This window comes from Phocoena sinus, chromosome 17, assembly GCF_008692025.1.
Source record: "Phocoena sinus isolate mPhoSin1 chromosome 17, mPhoSin1.pri, whole genome shotgun sequence".
Classification (NCBI taxonomy): Eukaryota; Metazoa; Chordata; class Mammalia; order Artiodactyla; family Phocoenidae; genus Phocoena; species Phocoena sinus.
The window spans coordinates 24213206-24229555 of NC_045779.1; the positions used below are offsets into that span (position 1 = coordinate 24213206).

General features: G+C 39.8%; 1 protein-coding gene across 1 annotated transcript in view; it reads right to left on the reverse strand.

Moving 5' to 3' along the window:
• The window catches only part of ZNF704 (zinc finger protein 704), a 217442-nt gene that overhangs the window by 171961 nt on the left and 29131 nt on the right, over nt 1–16350 (reverse strand). Inside the window, exon 2 of the mRNA XM_032609965.1 lies at nt 411–652. Coding sequence (XP_032465856.1) covers nt 411–652 — 242 coding nt within the window. The remainder of the gene's footprint in view (nt 1–410; nt 653–16350) is intronic.

Genomic DNA, 16350 nt, shown 5'->3' on the forward strand with positions numbered 1-16350 from the left:
TCTTATCTGGCAGGCCAAACAAAAACAGGCCAGGGGCTGAATCTGCCCTACAGCCATAGCTCTCCAACACCTGACCAAAAGATATGAGTATTCTTGCTTTTAAGTGGCTATGCTCAGTCATACATTTCATGTTTCTTTTATTTTTTTATATTTACTCTTTTGCTCTTTGTTGTTCATTTGCCAAAATCTAATAAAACATTCTTTTCTAGAGCCACAGTAGTTCCAAATACTACAGCCTGAGTCAGTTCTGAAGAGCATGGCCACCTGCTCTATTTCACACAAGCAACAGAAAAATGTTCTTGGCAGAAAAACCTTCCTAAGTCTATACTTTAGAGAGATACGGCGGAGACTATACATGCTCTCCACTGACTTCCTGGAGCAGACACATATAAGGTCTAACGGTCCCTTACCTTGCTGGAGGAACGTCAATATTGGAAGAAACAACTTTTCGTTTTTGTTCAAGGAGACAGATGGAGCGAGTGTTTTCTTTTTCATGGTCAAGGGCTCGGTTGACTTTTTTGGTGTCTGCTGTTTTCACATCCTCCTCCATGGCCAAGGGGAACAAGTGTTGATGAGACAGTTTTTTACTAGAGTCACGTTTTAAGTCCTCTGGTTGAAATGTGAAGGCCATTTCCCGCTTAATGCTCCCCACCTGTGAAATGAAATGCAAAAATTCTTAGTCACCCAAAATATCAGATTTGCATGACTACGTGCAGATGGCCATGACGGGAGACCACAGACTCTGCTGTCCCTGTTCATCTTGAAGATTTTATAGTTTAAATGGGAAAGAAGTCACACAGAAATAAAATAACTGACATTACAAAGTAATGCACAATTGACGCACCACCTGTCATAATGCAAACAAGAAGCATCGCAAGCACAAGAAAAGCCTTTCAGATGTGCAAAAACTTCGAAGGCTTGAAAGCGTGAGACTTAAAAAAAATCTAAAAATTTAAAACATTATTGTTTTCTCTTCTACAACTGAGAAAACTCAGTTAAGTAAATAAATTCTTAAATATTTCATGCTGATTATGTTTAATGAAGAGAGCTATATATATAAAATCAAGCCTTATATCTTTGACTATGATAATGATCTTAACCACACTCTTTATCTAATGAAGAATTGTTCTTCATCCTTTATTTATAGCAGTTAAGGTCTTAATGAAATCCTTCATCAGTATGACAACTAAAAAGTCATATTAATTTTTCTTATGATTTTTTACTAAATGCAATGGTGATTAAAGTTTAAGACAAACATGAATTTAGACCTCAAGGAATTAAAACTGGCTAAGGAAAATAAAGAGGTCTATAGTTTTATAAAGTTTGACAAATTTGGTAGAAGAATAGAAAAATATGTATTTTTCTAGAGAAGATACTTTTGATTTCATATAAAAAGAAATGAAATTCTAATTACAAAAAGTGAATCAGTAGAAAAGGAACATTTCAGATTTTAGGACTGTGATGACTGAAAAAGGAGACAAAAGTTAAGAAAGAAAAAGGATTTTGTAATGTGATTGGCGCTGTAAATGAGGTCCGGAGTGAACTTGTTAAAGTCCTAAGTACACAAAGAAGAACCAGGCTATCTGGCAACCCAGAGCCTCACTCATCAGCGGAGTATGTTTCAAAATATGCGCATCTATAAGACATTTCACAGGTCCAGAGATAGTCTCTCCCTTTCATGAAGTCAGTGTACATAGTCAGTAAATCTTCACTCACCCACTTAAATAGAGGATATGCTTATTTGTTTCTTTTTAATTTTAGTTAGGAGGAAAAGCACAAAGCATGTGATCAGATAGATTTAGAATAATAGGAGCTAAAGCCATAAACATACAGCATCTTCAGAATAAAATGAGAATATGCGGGCCCAGTAACAGCAGAGACTGGCAAAGTATGGTATTAATGACTAGAAACTCTCAGACTAAAGGAAAACTCTGAAGTATATGTGTGTTGGGAGTCACAGGACCTGCTCACATATGTATTCTTCCCGAGCCCAGGGATGACTTGTGCCTCAGGATTGCCTTGGCTGGAATGGATCTATCACATGAACACAGAGCCCTAAACTGAGCTCCCTGCTCTCCTTGGCCTGCACTTGTCAGGAAAAAGAGAGTATCTTCCATGGTGTTCCTGCCAGACCAAGCCCCAGCTCCACAGGACAATGGTCAGCCACCTGGGTCTACTTGCAACTCATTAAAGAGTTACCATATTTCTTAGAATGCACTAGTTAATGAAGCAAAGTAAGAGTCCAAGAAAAATGAGTGCGTTTAAGAGCTAACTGTTTAAATGACATCGATACTCAATAGAAAGGAATAGGAAAATATTTCACACTTCTAAAATGCAATAAGTTTTCAATAAAAACGTAGTTTGGAAAACTGACTATTGTAATTATAAATTTTTAAAATATTCATCACTAATCACTTTCAGTGCAACTTCTTCTTCCTGGAGGTGGAAGAGAGAGGGAAGCATTTTTTCCACCTCTAGAGCAGCTCATTCCCAGCGATGTTACAACAGGAATATGCCAAACACCAGGCATGAAAGATGAAAACAAAGGCGTGGTTTTGATGATTATAAATAGTTTCTCCCTAAGTGTCAAGTGTTACAGTAATTAAATATTTAAGTAGTCATTAGTATTAAGCTGTAGCAATAATTGACATCCATACCTCCCTTGGGGTCAACTGGACTGGTTAAATGAATTCAATCCAAAGAGAGGAGGGTTGAGGGAGAATATTACAGAAAGTTTAGCTTTTAGCTCCAAATATTTGGGGAAAAAAGCCAGCATCTAAAGCAAATTAATACAAAGTAGAATAAACTTCCTATAGAAATGATATTATAATTGTATGTCATGCTCTTAGCTGAGACTTCGTAATAAAATAAATTATGGTAATATTCAACAATGTAAGCTATAAATCTTCCATAATACATTCTAAACATAAAATTAATCTCTCAATAATAATCAGGAAATTTTAGCAATGTAATGAATTTCAAAGACTACTTAGCCCAGACTCCATTTTAAAAGTGGAATTAAAATGAGTTAGAAATGATCAAAGAAGAGAAAAAAGTGTAGAGGTGAGCAAGAGACTTTAGATACTTTGAGTCATAGGTTCCACTGTTTGTAAGGTTGGTGGAAGGAGTGGGTCACAGGTGTAGATGTTCATTATATCACTATGCCTTAAATGTACAGTACATGTTCTTTTTTTAAAAATTTATTTTATTTAGTTATTTTTGGCTGCGTTGGGTCTTTGTTGCTGTGCACAGGCTTTCTCTAGTTGCAGTGAGCGGGGGATACTCTTCGTTGTGGTGCGCGGGCTTCTCATTGCGTTGGCTTCTCTTGCTGCGGAGCACGGGCTCTAGGCGCGTGGGCCTCAGCAGTTGCAGCACGCGGGGTCAGTAGTTATGTCACTGGGGCCCTAGAAAGCAGGCTCAGTAGCTGTGGCGCACGGGCGTAGTTGCTCCATGGCATGTGGGATCTTCCCGGACCAGGGAATTGAACCCGTGTCCCCTGCATTGGCAGGTGGATTCTTAACTACTGCGCCACCAGGGAAGTCCCTACAGTTTCTTTTTAATGTTCTTTTATTCATATCAGATATTATATTTAAAAATATTTTTTAAAAGGAGAGTACACGGAGAGAAGAGAATGGAGCAAGTATATGAGGTCAAATCTTGAGACGTGGGCTCAGAAATGGCCCAGAGAAATAGGATGGTGGCTGGGTCGGATGCTGGACAAAAGAGAATGCTCTAAGATGGGAGGTAATAGAGCACATTTGAATGCTGAGGCAGGATGGAAAGGAAGGGATGAGTGAGGGTTTGGAGGAGGAGTAAAAGGGGGCAGCCATTGCACCTCCAGCAGATCAGCCTAGGAAAGCAGATAAAGGAAGATATGAGCCCATTTATATGAGATTTCCAGAAAAGGCAAATCCATAAAGACACAAAGCAGACCGGTGATTGCCTGGGGCTGGGGTTGAGAGCAGGAACTGATTGCAAACGGGCACCGGAGAACTTTTTGCCATGATGGAAATGTTCTGGAACTAGACTGTAGTGATTTGTACAATGCTATGAATTTATCAAAAATCCCTGAACTGTATTCTTACAATGGGATGAATATTATGGTATGTAAATTATACCTTGATAGTACTGTTGATTTAAAGAAAAAAAAAAAGGAAAGGAGGAAAGAACCAAACCAGGAGTAACTGGTGTAGAAAGTATATTCCCCAAGAACCGCCTAGACCAGAAACTGGGAAACGGTGCCACAAAGAGGCAGCCATGAGGTGCTTGACAACCCAGGCTGCTGCAAGCAGCTGTGCTGTTATACCCTGTGCACAAGAAAGATCAGCTAAAATCCAGTCCCCACTCAAGCCAGGTCCCCAGGCCTCTTCACCCATGGAAAAGGGACATTTTTCCAATTCATCCACCCGGAGAAGAACTTCTTGTACTTCATCTGCCCAGAGAGGGCACTCTTACTTATTTTTTTTCCCAACTTGCACAACGCCCTGGTGACAAAAGGAAACCCTTCTGGTGATCTGCAGGGCCTGGGCCGAGTTAGCTTCCTTCCTTGAAGCTGATATCAATTAATGATGTGACTCACATGAGCTGATATTTTTGTTAAAAGTTGGGGAAATCTCTCTGTGAAACAGCTCAAGGGGAGGCAAAGGGTTCAACAATAGAAGACAACCAGAGAAAACAAACAAATGCCCCAAATCTAGAAGCCCTAGGTGGCAAATAATGAAGAAAAAAACAGCAAAACTCTTAACCAGGAATTTTGAGGAGAAAATACAAGGCAGAGGTTTAGGAATAATCTTAGTCTAGATTTTTTTTAAAGTGTCTCCTGCATGAGGAAGGGTTAATCTGACTGTATCCCACAGTGACAAGACTGTAAATTGGAAGGCAGTAGAATATGATTCTGGTTGTCAAATTTCAAGATGGACATTGACAAATCGGAATAAACACAGCAGGGTGATCAGGATGACAAAGGATCCTATTGGGAGAAATCTGGGAATATTTCATCTAAAAAACAGAAGGTTTAAGGCCCCCATAGCTTCTCTTAAATACGTGTTAGAGCCCTTTTGAAGAGGAATTTGAGTTCCGTGCTCCTCCAGAACCAGGATCAGTGGTGCCCACTCCTGCTTCTGGCTGACCGCATTCTGACCTTATGGTTTACTCTCTCTTCCTCTTTTCTTCTCACTCTTCCACCGCACTGTGAATGAGACATTTTGTATCTATAAGAAAGATTTACTACTTTTTACTTGACTGTGATTTCATGGACTCATAATCTGTTAAGCAGGTGGAATCTCAGAGACTACCTAGTCTCACATAAACATTTTATTTTGCACTATTCCTATAGAATCTGAATGCACTTCTCATTTTTTCAAATGTTCATTTACTACAAAATATATGCTTGTTGTTAAAATTTCAGTAAAAATGTGTATAAAATAAAATGGGGACAGTTTTCTATTCTTCCCCACCCTCAGGTCTAACCCCTAGAAAGAATAGCTTTTAACAATTTACTGCAAAACTTCAACTTACTTAAAAGGCATTAAATACCTATCTGTGCATATATACTGTCTGGAGTGTCTAAACATGAATATGCTTATACTGACTGCATGTATTGCTCTGCAATACACAATAAATCATGGGCATCTTTTCATGTTAGTTGTACTATATTAAAAATTTTTGAATACTATAACATTTCACAAGATCATATTTTTTAACCCATCCCTTCCTCACAGACATTGAGGTATTTTTCAATTTTTCATCATTAAACATAATGCCACAATGAATACCCTTGTTGTACGTATGCATGTACCTTTATACTTGTGCAAGCATTTTTGTAGGAAAACGTGGAGGTTAGAATTGCTGACTCAACCAACCAAAATTTTCTCGATGGGGGAACAAACTATGGAACGCCCATACAATGGACTTAACCATGAAGTCACTAAAAAGAAGGGCATCAGAATAAATCCACGATCTACTAAGAGGAACACATTTGCTCATGATCTGCTAAGAGAAACAGGTAAGTTGCAGACTAGCATGTTAGGCGTGATTTCACTGCTTTTCAAAAACAAAGTAGTTTGCTAAAAAGCTACACACCTTCTGGGCCAAGAAGGTTCTTCTACTTCTTTTCTTGTATAATTAGATACATGCGTACCCACATACAGACACACACACAACTTCCAAGTGGTGAGATTATGGGGGATTTTTTTTACTTTTTTGAGGTTTTCAAATTTTAAAAATTAATACAAAGAGAATTTTTTAGAGGTTCACAGAAAGTAGAAGGAATAATCCTCGGCGCTGGTCAACATATGAGGGAACTGGCACTCTCAACACCTGTTGGTAGGGATATACATGTTGAAGGAGGACAGCATGGCAAAAGGCAGCGAATTTAATGGTGCACCCCTCTGATTTAGCAATTCTACATCTAAGGGAAAAAAAATTACCTAGAAAAGCACACAAGAATATTTAGCACAGAATTTCTTATAATATTAAAAAAATGCAAATTCCCTAAACATCCATCAATAAATTAGGGGTTAAATATGAACAAATAAAATGTATAGTTTAAAACAAAGATATATTTCTTTATTGAAATGGAAAGACATTTAATACATTAATTGAAAAAAGGAAATCCAAATGAGTTTATGTAATATAATCTCGGAGAGGAGGGATGTATATATACAAAGAGGAAAACAATTCTGAAAGGACATTCCAAAATGTTAAGAATGGTTCTCCTTGGAAGCAGAATTACAGTCCAATTTTGCTTTTTATCCTGTTTGTAATTTTTACAATGTTCGCGTATAGTTTGGTATTTTAAAATTTATAAAGTTATTCTGTTCTAAAAAAAATACACATCATTTTTACATAATTAAGTTTCTCAAGAATCTGGCATTTATATAACTAATACCTTTTTCTTCTACTTAGCTTTCAGTTACTAGTATATATGCACATACTAAAGGGGAAAAATGAATTACTTAAAATGATCCATCCAACTGCACTATTACTTTCCTTGCTTACCAGCACCTCTCAGCTATACTGTATTACAAGCACTACCATTGAATTCCTTCTTCCTACCCAACACAGAAGCCCTTCAATAGCACATCACAGACACACGCTTTATCCAGTGTAATTTCCTGCAAGGGGACAAAGCTTGAGCTAACTGACAAATAAAACTCAAAATTTTTATTCCAACGAACAGCTTTTGTTTTCCTAAATGAAGATAAACAGCCTAACTGTAAATATGATATACTGGGGAAAATTGCAATTTTTTAAACAAGAAGTTAACAGTATCTATTTCAATCCTGAATTTCTCTAAGTGGTGTCCTTTGTAAACTGGACTGAAGCTCGTCAGCTTTTCTCAATACAAAAACATCTGGTTTCCATAGGAGGATTCTAACAGCACATCAGAAAACAGAATGGCTTCTAGCATCAGTTCACTTGCTTGATCAATCCTTCCTTCTGTCTACACTCAAGTGCATTCCAGGCTACCTTAATCCCAACACCCTCCCCATGAATATACGGTAATAAGATGCCAAAACGCATGTGTCAACACTCACTCTTGGAAACTGTCCTCACTTACTCATCTCAACCCAATAAGATTTGAGGAGTTGGCTCTGGAGATTAACTGGATTTCCAGGAATAATCTGCAAAAAGTCAGCCCATTTGCCTTCTTGGGCTTTCTGAATAGTAAGAAAGTAGTATAGAAATTTTGGAAAAGGAAGTGAAATTCAGGCCACAGCAAAAACCACTCTCGAGAGCGAGCCACGGGAGGCAAGTGAATGGTCCATTTGGCCAAGCAACGCTTTAAGACTCTTCCATTCACCAGGCAACCACACAGTCCCAGCTGACAAACTATAAGAGAATTTTCCTTATTTCAGATTGTGTTTCCCCACCTTAGGATTTATTTTGTAAACTTGCTTTCAAAACACATAAATATACATATTTAGTAACAGATGACAATGACACGCCAACTACAGTGTGGAGCACGTAATCAGAGTCCCAGAATTTGAAACATGCTACGAAAGAAGCAAAGGTTATATTAATAATAGGAACAATTGATTTTTAAGTCAATTTAAAATATTACTACTAAGGGTCATGCTCAAAGAAAGACCAGACTCTTGAGTCGACTGACAAAGACTGTGTCCAAAAATAGTCAACAGAACTTTACTAGTCACTTCAAATTAAATGCTTCAAATTTCACGCTATGTACACAGAAAAATAAGTTGGATGGCAAATCTATCCAGTCCTAATGAATAGCTGTAGTAGAAACACTTTAAAAATAATTGCTTCCAATTGCTAGCCCCTTGATTATATTATTCCCTTAGCCCTCTGAAAACAATGAAGTGGTTTTTGACTGCTTTACCCTCAAGTTTATTATTTCTCTAGACCAAGACAGAGTAACTAGCTGGTGAAAATCATCCTGGTTTGCTGGTGTGATGATGGGGCGAAAAGTAAAACTCAGTACGACGGTGCTGAGACCCTCACTGTGACGGCAGCCACACAGCTACACTACCGCAGCGATCAGTGTTGTTAACGCCGGGTGCACAACAGCACGTTTCACCTCTAATATCTTGACAGTTTAATATTCAACAAAGCATGACTTGGTTTGCCTAATGGCAGATGAGTCAGACACACAGTTAGGAAAGTTATTGCAAAAATTTTTGGTGGACGACTACTTGGCTGAAGTTTCAAGCCTTCTATTAACACGATGCAAGTGAGAACAAACTACGTATTTTAAAAAATCCTTTCTAAAATCCTGAATGGAATTACCTATTTCTATAAAGTTCAATATTAAATTCAAGCCTGGCTAAAGTCACCTGTGTATTTTTTCCAACCAGATGTAAGGAGAGAGAGGAAATATCAATATGGGTCTACCTCACTGGATTTAACTTTAGTATAGAGAATTTTGAACTTAATACAGTAATTAGGTATTCCATTTATTTTATATAAGTCAGAGTTTAATTCAACCAATCACACCCAGTCATGTGGAAACCCTGTGGCCTTTACCTTCAGAAAATATCCAGAATCCAGTCACTTCTTATCACCTCCACAGTTACCATCTTGGTCAAGCCACCATTATCTCTTGCCTGAATGTGTACAATGGTCTCCTCCCTGGATCCCTGTCTCCTTCCTTGCCGTACCTTTCCCACCCCCCAGTTCCTTCTGAATAACAGTAGCCACCTTGTCCCTTACCAACCGGCGTCAGATCACGCCCCTCCTCAGCTCAGCACCCTCCAGTGGCTCCCCATTTGACAAAGAATAAAAGCCAAGGTCCTTGCGGTGGCCTCCAAGGCCCCATTTGGTTTGGCCCCCCCGAATTCTTCTTTTCACCCTCTCCTACTTCCTGCCTGCCCTCTTACCTCTCCCTCAACCCTTGTTGGCCTTGACCAGGCCAGGCACACCCTGCCTCAGGCCTTCTCACTGGCTGCCCCATCTCCCAGGACTGTTCTTCCTTCATATCAATACATCCACACTGCTGGCTTCCTCACCCTTTCAGCCTTTGTTCAAACATCTCTTTCTCAGTGAAGCCAACTCTGACCCTCCTATTTAAATTGCAGTGCGCATCTCCCACTCTTCATCTCCCATATTCTATTCTACTGTTGTTCTACAGCACTTACAACAAACTGCATAATTTATTATCTATTATGTTTATTGTCCAGGCTGCATTGCCAGAATCTTGCTCTACGAGGGTAGTTTTATTTTGTGTACTGATGTTTCCAGTACCTGGAAGAGTATCTGAAACAGAGGGTGCCCTCAATAGGCATTTAGGGAATAAATAAATGAATGCATTTTTAGGTGATTATATGTGCTATAGGGTAGCACCTACTAATAAAATCTAAGGAGGATGGATGCCAAGTTCCTGGACCTGCAAAGAGTGGGGTCATATTCAATAGAAATTTCCTAAGCTACCAAGAAGGAAATAGTGAAATGTGCTATAATTTGGAGAAGAGGTGAGAAGTAATTACAGGATGGCCTATATTACTCCTTTCCTTATCAAGTGTTGAATTTTATTTCATGGAGGATTTTATCTCCAGGAATGCGATCTTTATTGTATAAAAAGATCTAGAAAGAAAATAGGGTTTGTTTTACTTTTAATTAAGGGACTCTGAACTTTCCTTCTACAAATATCACTCAGTTAATCCAGGACAAACCTGTAGAGAGATAAGGCAGAATTTCACAACCAAGTCACAGTTATAAAGTTCTATAATTTTCAAAACTCCTGGGGAGTGGAGATTCCTATAAGGGGCAGGACAAGGAGAAACCTGGTCCCCAGGGATGCTCAGAAACACTTCCCACACCTATCTGAGGCTCATAGCAAATCCAGGCCACTTATTCTCCCAATCAATTTTAACATTTATAGTCAAGAATAACAATATGGGGCTTCCCTGGTGGCACAGTGGTTGAGAGTCCGCCTGCCGCTACACGGGACACAGGTTCGTGCCCCGGTACGGGAAGATCCCACATGCCGTGAAGCGGCTGGGCCCGTGAGCCATGGCCGCTGAGCCTGCGCGTCCGGAGCCTGTGCTCCGCAACGGGAGAGGCCACAGCAGTGAGAGGCCCGCGTACCGAAAATAATAATAATAATAATAACAATATGAAATTCAATGTCATCTTTCATTTCTTCCACATTTGGTTCATAGTAACTATTTCTGCTGATAGGATTTGGGTCCCACCTGAAGTATTTTCTGAGAAGTTTCTTTCTGAAGGAGAACAGACAGCTGTTTTGCTGAGGGGCAGCTGACCTATGGAAGACTTGTCCATACCAATTGCTGTGACTGCCACATAGAGCCCACGATTGCCACTGCCCACCACCACTGCCAGGAGGACTGGGGCCCCTGGGTGCAAAACAGGCATCACTGTTGCTGACCTTTCCTCATTGTAATTTCGCCCCAGGGGAATCTCACGGTCTCCTCTCACTGGAACCTTCCTCTGCCCATCACACAAAACAGAGAGCTACTCTGGAGACTGTATACTTCACAGAGCCTCTTCCGTGGCGGCCTACTGGAGCCCACCCCCATCTCCCTGAAGTCTCCTCTCCTCCCCTACTGAGGGTCTCTGAGCAACCTTGTCCCCACCTGGCCTGAATCCTAGGCACAAACATACACAGCAAAAAAGAAGAGATTCTTGGCAATTCAAGCAATGTGTTTGAGTTCATTTTCTTCATGGGTTTATATGGTTGTTTGCCATTGACCTGGGAATCAAACGAGACTTTAAAACATGATTTTTCTGACCAAACCACACATTTCCCAGAAGTGGTTAGAACAGAACTTTTTGGTAAGTTGGAGAATGTACTCCTGATACGTATAAATTAAAGGACAAATCAGTTCTCGAAAAGGACAATGCACAATTTCTCTGGGCACAAACAGGACCAAGAAAATCCTTTCTTTCAAGAACCTAATCTGAGAGATCAGAAACTGATGTCAATTAGTACTGGTGGCTGGGAGTGACAGCATGGGTGACCAGGACAGGCCACGGGCATGTGAGAAAGTAGAGGAAACCAGAAAAGAGTGAGGAACACTTTGGAAAGAAATAGGAACAGAGGGCAGGAAGGTCCTCAGACAGACCAGGCGTCTGAGAGCTGCCTCATCCCCCCGCCCCCTAAGTCCTCATCCACCCTGAGCCTGAGTGGACTGTCTGTAGGTCACCTCTGTGCCTGGACACCTGCATCTCCCGCCTCATTATCAGAATCTCCGCGCCCCCCCCCCCACCTTTCTTTTTTTGCAAAACCTGAGCTGGTTTCAACTTCTTGCAACAAAAAGAGTTGGACTAACTAACCCAATGCCTTGAATTCCTCTGGCAATAAGAACTATAAATGCAGCATTTCCAGTTCATCGGTGGTTGCCACAGGCTAACACAACTTCTTTAATTTTCAGAGCAGATTAAGAAGCAGCTTTTAAGTAAAAAAGAACTGTCAGTTGCTAAGTGTTCTTCCTTAAATATACATTTTATTTAAATACAATTTGTCATTCCTTTGCGCAGTAAACAGCAGGTGAAATTAAGAACTCAAGTTGAAAGCTAATGAATTCACATTTTAGCTTGCGTGTGGCTCTTAATTCACAGACAGCCGATTACTTCTACTAGCTGCACAGATGACTAAATGAAATCTGCTAATAAATGCAGCTAGAGTGTATTCAGGAAATTAAACAGTACGTATTAGAACAAATCTGTAAATCTGCTTATCATAAATTTAATTCTTTAGAATAAAGGTCCAACAGGTGTATGAGAGAGCAGGTGGGAACATGAGAGAGAAATACGTCCCACTTCAACATAGTCCTTCATAAGAAGGTAGATGGCTCAACGGAAGAGCTGGGCTAACCCGTGACAATGAGCTTTAGGAAGATCTTAAGATAGAAAGGTGTGCTCGTGGGGTTTCCGTCTGGTCACGATCCTTCCTTCCTGCCTTGCTGGCCATGGACTTCAGGCTTGCTTAGCCAGCTATAATAAATAAGCAAGTGTGTGCCTGTATGTGTGTGTGCATGCATGTACGTACAAATGAAAAAATACAACACACATACACACACCCACACATACCTCCTAGCAGTTCTGCTCCTGCTAGAACCCTGACTGATACAATATAAAACTTGTATAAGGTAGTCATGCTTCCCCTAGACCTCTCCTCTAGTGGTCCAGGTGCTATTTAGACGCAGAGAACAAGTTTTGCTCAGTTTTGTATCTCAGACACCTGATGTATGCACACTTGGCACATTCAAGGTGCTTGGTAAATGTTTGCTTAACTAATGTAATTAAGTGATGATAAGACAGCAATGGGGCCAGCCTATAAGAGCCGAAAGGAAGATTTGTAAAACCTGGAGACAGAAGTGATTCCATACTCACAATACTCTAAAGTATACAGAAGACAATAACAATAGCAAAAGTAGTAGTAATAATAATAATGGCCACATTTATTAAACCCTTACTAAATACAAGACAGTGCATTAAAATTTCTTCATATACATTATTTCATTCCAGTCCCAAAATATCCTAAGAGGAAGATCTTATTAACCAAACTTTATAGATAAGAAAACTAAAACTAAAACTACGTAACTGACTCGAGGTCTCATAGGTCTTTGCCCTCATTGCTCTCTCCTCTCTACTGGATACTTCCCATCAGCAGTCAAACATTCTCCAATATCCCCTATCTTTAAAAAAAGAACCCGCCTTATTTTGACCTCTGATCCTCCTCAACTACCGCACCTCTGCTGTATTCCCTGTTGAAGTCGAGTTATCAATAGAGATGTGTACATGAGCCGTCTTCACTCCCTACCTCCTATTTACTCTTCAGCTTATTGTCATTGATTTCTACTTCCTCCAAAACAAAAAGAAATCATGCTTTTGCTAGAGTCACAGTGAATATACAGAGTATATCACTAAATTTAATAAATACATACTTTAAAATTTCCATTATCTCAGTACTAAACACAACTAGCCTCCTTGAAGCATCATCTCCTCTTGGCTTTATGATAGCAGGACCAGTGCCAATTCTTTTCTTTTCTTTTTTTTTGTGGTACGCGGGCCTCTCACTGTTGTGGCCTCTCCCGTTGCGGAGCACAGGCTCCGGACGCGCAGGCTCAGCGGCCATGGCTCACGGGCCCAGCTGCTCCGTGGCATGTGGGATCTTCCCGGACCGGGGCACGAACCTGTGTCCCCTGAATCGGCAGGCGGACGCTCAACCACTGTGCCACCGGGGAAGCCCCAGTGCCAATTCTTATTTGCAGAGCAAGACAACAGACTCTTTAAGAACCCTGGAGAGTCAGGCTGGGATGATCAACTGCACAGAGCCGGGAGGAAGGTCTGACCACATCCCAAGTCTGAACTAGCAGAAGTACCACACGACAACAGGTACCAAAAGCTACAACTTCCACAACAGATGCTCCTGCAGCGCCAGGAAACTCTGACACTGTGTTTTGCCAGAAGGTCTATTCTGTACATGGCTACCCCTCACTGCCTTATTTGTGCCTAGTCACATGCCTCAGGTGGGTGCATTGCTTTGACAGAACCTAAGTCACACAGAATTCTAGCTGCAAGGTATCTGGGAAGTTCCAGCCACAGCAGCACAGAAAACTAATATACGAAGGGGATACAGAGGTGTTGAATGAGCCAATGTACAGTATTGCCATGCCACCACACGTTTCCTGATTTCTTTCTTTTTTTTCTTTGCAGCCTCCTCTATCTGCTACCCCCAACACATATTTTTAATCTGTGTACTTTTCTCTATTTTTATTGCCACCATCATTTTTTTTTGGACTACTACAATAACTTCTGGTCTAATCTACCCACTTCTACTCTTAACTCCTCAGAATGTGATTAAGAGAATAAAATAAGAAAGAAGATTTCGTAATTTTAACATACCATATAAAAATTAATGCTAATAAGCTAGTGTTCTTAGTTATAGCTATAAAACTTTTAAAAACATCATTTAATTAGGCAACTACCTATGTGATACAACTTGAAGATGCCATAAAGATACCTGGTTGAGATATACATTCCAATGGCTAAGAATGCCAGAAATATTATCAATAGGGTTAAATCATAGGGTTCATTATATCATTAACCCAGCATCCTTGGTTAAACTATAACTAAACCAGGAAAAGGAGTCTATGTTTGTTGTGAAATCATGTACAACTGAAATCAAATCCCAGTCCTGCCACTTGCTAGGTAGTTGATTTGGGGAAAGTTTATTAACCTGTCTGCACTTCAAGGTCTGGTCCTCACCTATAACACAGGGATGATAGGTTGGTAGAAAGGATCAAAGGGGAATATCTAGTAAAGTGACTGATGCACGGTAAATAGACATCATTTCTCTCTGGCAATACCTTACTGAGAATTAGTTTGTGAGACTAGTTAATATCCAGTGTGCTGGGAAGTGAAAGACAAAATACAGTAGCAATCTGACACAGGTTTAGTGCATCAAAGGGAACGCAAACATACAAAAACAGGAGGTTCCGGTGGGGGAGATGGGGCTCTGCTCAGAGAGAACAGTTTGGGTCACCAGGGGCAGCTAGAGGTAGGTAAGGCTTCTGGGAGCCTTGAGTGGGAAACGGGTCATAAGAAAAATAGAAATAGCAAAAAAAAAAAAAAAAAAAACCCAGGAAGAGATAACGAAACCCATCTCTCCCTTAAAAGTTTTTGCCTAGAGTGAGCCCAGTGGGGTGCCATCAATGTCTCTGACCATGGTCCAAATCATCCCACTTCCTCAACTCTAACCTTACTCAGGAATACATAGGAAGGGCAGGAAGAAGGAAGAGGAAGTGTTCAGTGATAGCACATCATCCCTTGCTTTGCTCTACATCCCAAACCTTGTTCAACAACAGTAGCAATCTTCTTCACATCAATAGGCTCCTGCACGAGTCTCCCTAACAGAGACAGAGGGCAAGCCTACAAGCTAGAAAACATGCCAAACAGAGGCTCACCTTCTCACCTGCAGACATCTGCTTTCATCTTCAACTCAAGAAATGAGCAAAAAGACAACTCTACTTTGGCTGTTGCTAAGACGTATCTCGTATATTAAAACGTATCTATGGCTGTTTACTGATGCAAATCATATGGAAGAAATTATTTTCCACGAATTTTTAAAAAAATATATTTAGCCTATGGATTAATTCAATATATAGGTTTAAAAAAAAAAACCAGGAGCTTTGTATTAGTATAAACTTTACTAAGTTAATGAAAGAGGAATGTATATTCTAGAATGGTGGCATCTAATTTACTACTTTCAAAGACAGAATTTGTAGACGGTGGGATTCTGTAAGTAGTTTGACAGGCGTTGTATACTAAAATTCGCCTGATAAACACAACCATGTGGCCCTGACATCCCTAGTAGAAGAAATGAAACTTGGCTGGCAGCCAAATAATACTTATCACAGGACCCTACACAGAGCAAATGATTCATATGTCATATGTTTATGAATGTCAAAGAGCACACATTCAGGTTTTTAAAAGTCGAACTCTTTTGTTCATGTGTTAGCTATTTAAAGGATATTCTGTTAAAGGAAAAAGGTAAAATATGAATAAGCCCCAATTTATTCTCTAGCTTCAAAAGGCAAATAAGTTGTTTACAGCCAGAAGCATGTACATTCTTCCAGGAAAACAGCAGACCAGTGATAGACACTATATAAACACCTTCTGTATCTCTGTATAACACACAATTTTAAAGTATATGTTAATACATTAATTCCCAACTAAAACATCTCTTAATTGTCTTATTTAAAGATCATTTTCCTGGAACTCTTTCTAAAAGAGGTTGTATAAAAGATTTAAAAGGAGATAAAAATTCGAAAGCTTGAATATTTATTCCAACCCACACATAAATCCATCTCCTTTTTCCTAGTGATAATAAGAAAGAAAGGTATTTTAGTAGACCTTTGAGAA